This window comes from Trachurus trachurus (assembly GCF_905171665.1).
Source record: "Trachurus trachurus genome assembly, chromosome: 17".
In the NCBI taxonomy this organism is placed as follows: domain Eukaryota; kingdom Metazoa; phylum Chordata; class Actinopteri; order Carangiformes; family Carangidae; genus Trachurus; species Trachurus trachurus.
Window position 1 is genome coordinate 24226957 of NC_139900.1, and position 11049 is coordinate 24238005.

At 43.9% G+C, this 11049-nt stretch overlaps 1 protein-coding gene across 1 annotated transcript; it reads right to left on the reverse strand.

Annotated features, from left to right (window-relative positions):
* Window positions 1-716: 716 nt before the first annotated feature.
* LOC311000669 (major facilitator superfamily domain-containing protein 12-like) lies at window positions 717-10632 on the reverse strand. The gene is made up of 11 exons (XM_083991421.1): window positions 9978-10632; window positions 9207-9326; window positions 7045-7255; window positions 6826-6955; window positions 4025-4282; window positions 3653-3745; window positions 3446-3538; window positions 2245-2415; window positions 2048-2142; window positions 949-1079; window positions 717-855 (listed from the first exon to the last, which is right to left on the reverse strand). Exons 1-11 carry the CDS (start codon window positions 10123-10125, stop codon window positions 815-817), a joined length of 1491 nt encoding a protein of 496 aa, XP_083847547.1. The 5' UTR covers window positions 10126-10632; the 3' UTR covers window positions 717-814.
* Window positions 10633-11049: the final 417 nt, after the last annotated feature.

Consider the following 11049-nt stretch of genomic DNA (forward strand, 5'->3'; position numbering starts at 1 on the left):
ACAAACAAGCTGAAGCTGTTAAACACTGATTTAAAGAGGTCAATGCTTCTTCTTTGGTGTCTCCACACAGTCAGCAGCAGCAGCAGTCAGTGAGGCAGAGGAGCAACACTTCCCTTTGTCATGTGGACTGATCCACAGATGAGCTGCGTTCACCGTCCCTGCACAGCACACATGTAGTAAAACACATCTGAACTGATCCTGGAACTTGTTCATCATTTTCCAGGCGTCTATATAACTGCTGCATCACAACACAGTGATGCTTAATGTCAGGTCAGTGTCCAAACAACATAAGAGTTCAATAAAAACTGAGAACAGAGCAGCAGCAGACCTTTACCATTTGAGAGATAGAGCCAGTAAATATATATTTAAAAACAACTTCAGATATAATTGATTATCAGGACAGTTAATGATTGATTTTCTTTTTTTATCTTAGTGTAAGATCTCAGCTTTCTGACATCACAGTGGGCTCTAGTCACCTGGATCTCAGAGGTCAGGGCCGCTGCTGCCTGTCAAACACTGGCTATAAATAAAATGGCTTTATATAAGATATAAGATATGAGCCTTCTGCCATCGGTTAAAGGCTTTCTACAAAATGATGGAAGATCAGCTCTGGGTTCCTGTAAGTTTAACAACGTCCCTCTGGTTTCCTGCTCAATCGTGGAATTCACCACAGCTGCTAAATCTGCAGCCGGCAAGCAGCCAATCAGGATCCTCCTGATGCTTCTCCCTGAAAAACTAAAAACTCATCTGAAGAAGAAAGAAAAGTGAAAGCTGCTCCTTCTCAGCTGAAGAGGGAGGGTGGACCAGGGGGCTGTTAGTTGATTCTGGCATCATCACAGGCTGCTGGCACGCCCCCTACACACCCACAGAGGGAAGAAGCAATCAGCTAAATCCGCTGATCAGGCAACTAAACAAACACACACACATCAGAGGAGCTGTACAACTCACGGTGTCTGATCCTGATTGGCCAGATGAGGATGGAGCAGAGGGCCAAGGCTGCCACCACGGCCACCCCCCCTGTCACTATGACCATAATGTAATGATAGAACCACACACAGGCCGGGCAACACTTCACAGTGCTGAGAGAGAGAGAGACATCAGACACGTCACAGTCTGGAGACACACTTGTGATTTTCAGTGGAGCATCACAGTTTTGACGTATCAGAACAGAGGTGTCAAACTTATTTGAGTTCAGGGGCAACATGAGTGCAACTTGACCTCCAGTGGGCCGGACCAGTAAAATAATAACTGTTTTGTGTAACATTTTAATAATTTATTCGGTTCTTATAAAACAAACTCCATGTACCGCTCAGGCAAATAATGCTTAATGTCATATGATTAATCTTCAATCATACTTTGTACTTAAGATGGAATTTGAACTGTCTGGATAAAAATGTGTACATCAACAAATAACATAATAACCTATAAAAAAAAAACAAGAACTCTGAATTCTTCCCTTTGTTTTAGTGTAAAGAAGTACAAGTACATTATTAAGATATTTACAGTTATTGAACTATCCTTTTACAAAACATTATGAACAACTTGAAATTTCTTGATAAAAATATGTGTAATTCAGGCTTTGGGCTTAAAGGTTGAGTTTGGAGGTTTTTGCTCAAAAAGAGACGCTAAACTTAAATGAAATCCGTCTTAATCATCACCTATAGGCTTCTAGTCCTGTGTGGTGGTGACTATGTCTGCAGCGCCCCCTCCCACCGCCTGTATTTTGGTCTTTTGCTTTGTTTTGTTGTGCATGGGGATGCTTCTGGGTGGAGAGTCTGTGTTTTCTATCCAGCCAATGACAGAGCTCAGGTGAAGGTCCGTTCAGCTGAAGTAGGAGGGCTGCTAGCCTGCTAGCTGTCCCAGATGCTAGTGGGTGTTAGCAGCAAACACTCTATGTAAGTGATTGCTGTCGGAAGATATAACTATTTAAGACTTATATTAACACAAATATTCCGCTTACTTCTGCTTTAATCATGGTGATGCTCACTTGAATATACGTATATATATATATATGTGTGTGTGTGTGTGTGTGTGTGTGTGTACTAACTGGCAGGGATGCACAGCCTGAATGATCATCACAGCCGCTCCGTTGGCCAACTTATCAGTGAAGCTCATGGCTCCGTAGACAAACGCTCCACTTTGCTGCAGAGACAGAGACACACACAAAGAGGTGAGAACAGTGGACACACACCGTCAGTGAGGTTATATCACACATATGTACACACACACACACACACATCTTACAGTCTGGTTGGAGATGAGCTCGGCGGTCATGGCAAGTGATATGACCAGGATGGTGGCCGAGCCGGCGCCCAGCAGCACGGCCGCCCCGTACACCTGCTGACCCATGTGGGGGTCCACCAGCACCCAGTAGGAGAAGGCCATGATCAGCAGCAGGCCCACGAAGTAGGTGAGCTGGACCGGGAGGAGGAGACACACACACACACAGTATGAGAGGTGCTGCATCACACTGAGAAGGTTTCATACTTTTCTACCCTGGACATGTGGTTGTTCCTCTCCTCTTCCAGACTTCACCAGAATCCACTTCTCAAGACAATAAAAGTCCCATGAACATGAAGAATCTCTATCGTATCAAGTGTTTGTGACTGAATAAGCGTCAAACATCCTTTGACATAATCCATTAACAGTTTCTCTGCATCATCGGGGCGGTGTGGGTGTGTTGTTCAGACTGTTGCTTGGTAACATGAGCAGACAACCCCACAGCTGTCATCCCATTTGGACTGATTTCATATAATACTGCAGAGATGTTGGAGCATTCTGAACCTCAGTGACTTTCACTTTCTGATCATCTACTCTGGGATGGATCATGTGATCAGAGTGAGTTACATCGACTGTAACAGTGTTACAACATTTGTTTGACGTTGCCTAGGAGATCAGTGCCAATGCCAAGCGTTTGTCTGAAAATTGCCATTTTCGTGTCAAAATGTTCAAAAGAGATGTGGCTTGTGGAAAATGAGTCCAATGTTTAATTAAAGGGATAGTTCAACATTTTGGCAAATTGGCCCATTGCCATAATCCCTATAGTCATAGCATTAGGTTTATTACCTTTATTTGTCGGTGCAAGCTGTTTTTAGATTGGCAGAGCAGAGCCGTGAGCTGCTCAGAGCTGCGCTACGGAGGCTAATGGGTTTTCTTGGTTTCCCTCATCAAACTAATTGAATACACAATCCAACAACTCGTCACAAGTTGTGACCTACACATTCACCACGCTATAAGATAATAAAAGAGTTGTTTTTGAGGTAAATTCATGCAAAACAGCTGATGCTCGCAACAGAATCGACCATAATTTGTGTTCATGTTCACTTCTCTCATTGGATAGACTGCTGCTCGTCTCCTAAAGGAGGGGGGCGTGGGGGGGTGGAGGAGCCTAGTGACATATATGCAGGAAGCTGACTCGTCATGGGCTGTCTTTGATTCTACTTACACATTTTCCAATGAGTTTACTGACAGGCTTCATGATGAAGGAGGACAAGAAGCCACTCAGGTACATCACTAATGGGATGGTTGCTATGAACTTCTGTCAGAGGGAACAACAGGAGGAGAGAGAGAGAGAGAGAGAGACTCAGGAGAAGATCTTTTCATATAAACGACCAGCTAGGTGGGTGAAGCGTGAGTGTGTGTTGTGTGTTACCTTTGGCAGCCCCAGAGTGTTGATCAGGTACATTGAGATGTAGGTCTGAGACAGGTTCACTATTAACCTGGTGGACATGTAGAGTAAGGCCACCTACACACACACACACACACACACACACACACACACACACACACACACACACACACACACACACACACACACACACACACACACACACACACACACACACACACACACACACACACACACACACACACACACACACACACACACACACACACACACACACACACACAGTCAGTGGGAACTCAGTTGTATACAACAGTCTAATATACAAACAGGAACTATTGATGCTCTGCGTGAGGCAGGCGGAGGTGAGGGCGGGGCTTGGGATGTGACTCCTCTCACCTGGTAAAAGGACGGCTGCTGCAGCCAACACTTCCACTGGAGGAGAGACGAGGGCGCCTTTGGGCGAGGGAGGAGTGGCCTGCGCTCCCCCTCCCCCTCCTCTTCCTCCTCTGCTGTCCTCCTCCTCCTCCTGCCCTCCTCCTCCTCCTCCTCCTCCCCCCCCTCCTCTCCTCCAGCTTCAGGCCTCCACTCCTTGGTTCCCAGGTGGAAGACGATGGAGAAGAGAGCGCCGATGCCCAGAACGATCAAGGCCAGATCCTGTGGTCAAACACAGCCATGGTCAGAGTGGATGGGGATCAGGTACATCTACGTTGGATTCATCTACATTGTCTCCTTTCAGATGAACAAACACACAGCTGACCTGTTGTGATGCTGAACCAACAGTATCGATAAGAAAAGAAGAAAAAACAGAGTACAGATAAAACATCATTTGATCAGATGAAAAATCTATCCACTGTGCTGCCAGTTACTGTTCCTACTGCTCTAAATGTAATATACAGTCCTGGAGACTGTAGGCTGCTCTCCTCTCCTCCAGTCATCATCATCTCAGTCTGTCTGCACTGGGGCTGTCACCATCAGGACATTATAGTTGACCATTAACTGCCATACAAATAGTTAATTGGATGGATGGATGGATGGATGGATGGATGGATGGATGGATAATTTAATATATAATAATATAATTGTTTTTTTCTGCTTGTCAAACTTTGGAAGTATTTCTTTAAATGGTGTTTTTTCAGCTATATCGAACGGCTGCATTTCTTTAGCTATTTACCACCTCACACTGTCTGTTCATGTTTTTACTTTGTTTATAACATTTATATTTGGATCTTGTCCAAAAGCTTCAGGAACAGACAACTGCGGGGACGGGACAGCGGCTGTCTTTCCAAGTTCAGCAAATTAGGTTTGGTTTTTAAATTTGTGGTGTCAGCTCCTTTTTGCTGTAAATCCAACAAATGGCCTCCTCCATGTTATTGGGCTCCTTTTTTCTGTGCCACAGTGATGCTGTGGTGTTTGGCCTTGTAACTAAATCTATGATGTTAATGTCAATAGATGCTCATTGAGATGCGGTTGTTGAATAATATTAGAAATGAAGCTCCTCCAGATGAACAGTTTGTGGCTTCACACGTGTCATTAAACCACAGCAGAAGAAGACGATGTCATCAAAAGAGGACCAGTCAAACCTCAAATGGTGGAAAACAAGGAGGAACTAGTGATCAACTATGACAATGACAGCAGTTTTCATACAGATGAATGGAAACCACTTTAACCATTATACTAAATGACTGTGGTCAGCTCAAATTATGAAATTACGCAAATAATGACAGGCCTAGTGTCTACATACATCAAGTCCAAATTACAGTCATATTAGCTTGTGTCTTTCAAAGTCACAAACGGTTCAAGTGTTTTCACTTTCTTCAGCTTCCTCTTTGTTTCACAGATTGCAGCAGGTCCACTGCTGCTGTAGAGTGAGACTGGCACTGTATTCAGCTCAATCACATTGAGACACAGTGAGAGAACAGCAGAACTGAAACTGAGTCCACAGGAGTATGTGGGTGAGGCCTGGCTGACGTTCAACCAGGAAGACTGCCTTCAGTCTCACTTCACTTGTTTTCATGTTTCTGTTGTTTCCTCGTTGAGCCTCCAGCTCAGTCAGAGTGTCAGACTGAACATCTCCCACCTCCACCTTCATCTGATCAGAAACCAGCTCCTCAACCGCCAGTTTCTAGACTTCATCAGAGTGAGCTACCGGTCTCTTCACAGATACTGAACTCAGCTTTCCAAAAATGTAGTTTATCACAGTTCAAGGGGGCAAAATGACTTTTTCACATAAGGCCAGGTAGATTTGGATTCCTTTTGTCCCTTAAGAAATGAAATCATCATTTAAAACTGCATTTTTATATTTATTTGGTTTAAAGGGATAGTTCAACATTTTGGCAAATGGGCCCATTGCCATAATCCCTATAGTTTTAGGAGTAGGTTCATTACCTTTACTTGTCGGTGCAAGCTGTTTTTAGATCGGCGGAGCAGAGCCGCGAGCTGCTCAGAGTTACGGAGGCTCATGGGATTTATTGGTTTCCCTCATCAAACTCATCAAATACACAATCCAACAACTCCAAAACGCTCTGGTGGACAAGTTGTGACCTGCACATTCACCACGCTATGAGATAATAACGGAACGAGTTGTTTTCGAGGTAATTTCATGCAAAACCGCTGATGCATGTTTCCGTCAGGGGCAGTTTTTCGGCAAGCAGTCTCTGCATTTGCACCGACAAGTAAAGGTAACGAACCTACTCCTAAAACTATAGGGATTATGGCAATGGCCCAATTTACAAAAATGTTGAACTATCTAAATACTAAAATTTGTCTGATGATCTGAAACATTGAAGTGTGACAAATATGCATAAAAATAAGAATAAAGAATTCAGGAAGGAAGCTAAGACTTTTTTTCACAGCACTGTAGTTTTGTTTCCTCTTGTGTACTTTTTTTTTTTTTTACTTTTGGTTTTATTTGATGTATTTTCATTTTCATTCATTCATTTGATTTTAATTTGATTGTAAATACTAGGAGTGCTCTGGTTGCTCATTTACTGCTCCCCATTCTCTTGTCCTGTTTCCTGTCAAAGCTCCACTGTCCCACCTTATGAAGGCAAAAAATGCCCCAAAAGAATGGATTTATCGATTGTGAAATACTTTGTGATCACTCTCCATGCAAAGTGACACACTAATAAACTCCACGTTTGCTTCAAAGCGCAAAACCTGGTGCGTGAAGTGTTTTAGTGTCGGCTGCTCGTCCTCACCCTGAAGATGGGGATGTCTGCTGGTCCCAGTTCATCGCTCAGCGGGTCATCGTCCTTACTGGCCTGCATGTGGAACAGCAGGTAGGCCACAGCGTACACCGTGATGTTGGCCACCACTGTGAACGCGTACCTGAGGACACACAGAGGAGAGACTGCAGGTAATCAAAGCTCTGCGTACTGTGTGTGCTGTGTCTATGTGTGTGTGTGTGTAGTGTATACCTGTATGCAGTGAGTTCAACTTTAGCGTGCTCGCAGGTGACCAGCTCTGGGATCAGGGACAGGTGGGAGATCTGAGTGGCGGCCCAGCCGAACTGAAAGATGATGATGAAAGGCATGAAGTAGAGGAGGCTGGTCCACTGAGGGGTGAGGAAGTTGCAGCCCAGACACTGGTTGAAGATGAAGGCGAAGGACACCATCACGCTCAGGGTTCCTGGGTAACACACACACACACACACACATTAAGCGGTGATCGGCCCTGAGCTGCAAACACCCCGTGGGTAAAGCGGGCCTGTTTCGGTGTTAAAAGTCTTATGTCCAAAAAATGAAAATTGTATTTTTGGCTATTTTTGGGCAAATAATTTCAGTGTCTGAATTTTTGGTGCATCTCTAGATATGTTGCTTATACATATATAGATGTATATCTGACTCAGAAATGCTGAAAAGCATCTGAGTCATAGCAGCATGCGCCTTAACTTACTGATTAGTGTGAATGCTGAAAAGCAGCTAACCTGAAATCAGCCTCCTTCTTACAGGTACTTTTTTAAAGGGCGTGTAGTAGAAAACTGACAGCACTCTCAAATAAGTTAAATACTTAAATATTAGCAGCCGTCCTCAGCGTTTTGAACCCTAACCCCAAAAACGCTGAGGATGGTTCAGGCCGAAACACGTCCCTGGGACTGCTGCTGTGCCTTTTGCATTAAACTCTAAACTAGTTACATCATTGTCAGACAACTGAGGGAACAGTTCGTAAAACCACATGGATTTCAACCTAGGGAGCCTGAAAATTAGAATTGTTTTTGTCAATTCTCACATTTTGGGGGCTGAAAGACAAGACAAACACCCAAATATATGTTAAAGAGCAATAGAGATATCAAATGGGCCACTTCAAAGTGACAACGTTTCGACCCTACACGGGTCTTCATCAGACCCGTGTAGGGTCGAAACGTTAGTTGTTGCACAATAAACTGTTTCATCGTATTCAGTGCTCCAGCCTCCCGTCATTTGGGTGCAGTCACTTTGAAGTGGCCCATTTGATATCTGTATTGCTAGTATCTCGTCCTGGGCTGTGAACGCCGATCAGTGAATGAGACCCGGCTGAAGCGCAAGAGAACCTGTTTAAAGAGCCTTAAAAGTCATATTTCCATAATATGTCCCCTTTAATCTATTCTCAGCCATTGCTTCAGCTATCAGTTTTCTTTACTTCCAGGTTCTACCTTTTTTTTTTTTTTAACATTCCTACTGCTTTTACCTCTTTAAAAGGCATTAATATCTCAGCTTACAAGTTTTATGTTTCAGCTTCAGCCTTTCCAGCATTGTTTCAACAATTTCTTCAGCTCATTCAGCATTGCTTCAGTAATGGCGTTCAGCTTTCAGCATTCACATGTATTTCCTTCAGGAAATGCATTCTCTAGTTTTGTTTGTTGTACCACCCCTGAAGGTAGACATTGAAAATATAATACAAAACAATGCTGTGTGTGTGAGGGAACGCAGCTTCTTTCATTTTTCTCTCTACTATGTATTGCTTATCAGTAACACTACAACGTAATGGAGGTAATGCCTCCAACAATGTTGTGAATGTGGTATCCTATAGAGTTACATTGAGAGCAGAGTCCAGCAGCAGTTTTATAACATGTTACATTGTGTACCCTTCATGAGCAACAGCATGTCAACACCAGCTGACTGACAGGCGACTGGCTTGATTTCCCATCCCAACATTAATAAACACTGTGTTAGTTTTGCATTGCATCATTCAGATGACCTAGAGGCATTAACAGAATTAGTTCTAGAGTTGAAACACTGATGAACACAGACTGCTGATACTTTAAAAACGTATAGCACAATGTGTCTGGGAAACAGTATTCCGACATATGGAATATTTTTATGTTATCCAAAATGTTGTTTTTCTTGTTTGTTTGTTTTTTGGATATACGTTTATAGTCCAACCCTCATTTGTGACATGTGACAATTGAAATATTTATTTGCATTATTACTTCATAATGTATAAGAAATAGTAATAATGACATAATTAGCCTGTATTTAAAAAAAACACACTTCAGCCCTCCCACCCTGCACCAACTGGGAGTTAATGTGAGTTACAGTTTACCATTGCAGAGTAAATCATTCCTGGATCTCATGGGGGCAGGTCACAGTGTCTGACTCACCCACTAAGTGCCATGTCTTCCTCTTGCCGTAGTTCCTGCACCCCGGGGTTCTGTCGGACTCGTAGCCGATGAGAGGTGTACAGATACCATCCGCTATCTGCCCCACCAGCAGCAACAAACCTGCACCACAGTGACACACAAGCACCTCAGAATTATACAGACCAGACAGCTTCATTACTGGAGTCAATGTTGATCCTCCTGTTCACATTCTCCAAATACACAGAAATCAGGGTTATAAGCTGAAATATAGAAAAAGAATAGAATAGAATAGTACTTTATTAATCTTTTGCAGGAAATGATTGTGGCACAGCAGCTCCAATAGAATAGATAGAATAAAAATATAGATACGATAATTAGGAGGATAAAATAACTTACGCTAGCAATAATATTAAGGATACAGTAACAAAATCTATACAAAATTATAAGGAGGCATAACACATATAACAGTAATGAAGTTAGTGCAGGATGAACAATTGTGCAATTTAATTTAATGTACAAATACAGGTGTGCAACTATCTAATAATAATTATTATGGTAATGAGATGTGCTGGAGTCAACAGTACAACATCTGTCTTTGAAGTCCACCACGGCAAGTTATTATGGATGGACAGTGATGGGAATAACGGCGTTAGTAAGTGTAACTAATTACTTTTTTCAAGTAAGGTGGCCAACACTGTGGATGGAGGGATGACAACGATCAACTGTGACAAACACCTTCGTCGGTCAGAGTGTGTCTGTGTGTGTGTCTGTGTGAATGAAACAGAGACTGACCCGCGTTAGTGTTTTGGAAGCCCAGCACCGAGTGGTAGAAGACCAGCAGGTAGGTGAACCACATGGAGGCGCACAGGTCGTTGAGGAAGTGTCCCACCGCATAGCTGAGCTTGCGGAGGGCCGGCAGAGACCGCTCCGTGTCTGACATGTCCTGTCTGTCTGTCCACCCACCGGCCGTTCACAGGACAGCGCAGCAGCAGCAGCAGCAGCAGCCTCGCGCCTTCATCAGCTCCGCTCCGCACGAGCTCAATCAAAGTTTTACAGCAACTTCTCCGCGCGGGGAGCCGCTGCTGACGTCACCACTCACTCACTCACTTTATGTCTCTCTACCTCTACCTCTCTCTCTCGTTTTACAGCCAGTTGGTCTTCTGTCCTCCTCCACCTCGGTGTCGGTGTCCGGGTGTTATCATCAGGTGACGCCGGAGCTTCGTCGCGGCCAGGAGGAGCATCCGAGAGGGAGTGAAACCGAAACACAGCGGCGGCAGCAGCGGCAGAGATAAGCTCAGTCAGCCGTCATATTCCTACCCAAACAAAACACACGGCTAACCTGCCAAAACTGACGATGGGCCGCGGAACGAGATGCTGAAACACCAGCACAACCCTGTGAAAAGCCTCCTCGTCATGAACCTGAACTCGCCTGTTCCTCGGAGTGTGGTTCGCCTCCTCCGTTAGCTTCTTCCCGGCCACGACGCTGAAACACATCTGGAGATAAAAACACAGACCCATAAACAACACTGCAGGCCGGGGCGGTGATTACGTAGTCGACGGTACTGACCAATAAGAATCCACTCTTGTTCTTCTCAGCCAATAGCAATCGACTTACAGACACGGTTCCTCACGTGACGGCAGTCTGACAGCCAAAGATCGTTTATATGCGAAAAGAGCCATGTCTCAAGCCAAGGCTGCGAAATGAACCAAAGAGCCACTAACGGCGAAGACCAAAAAAATTCTACATATTTTTTTTGCATCATTGTGATTGATAAAAATATATATGTTTCAATTTTAGTCTTTTTAAAACAGGTTGTTAAATCTGACTTTGACCTTGAATAGATGCCAGGGCACAAGTTAAACA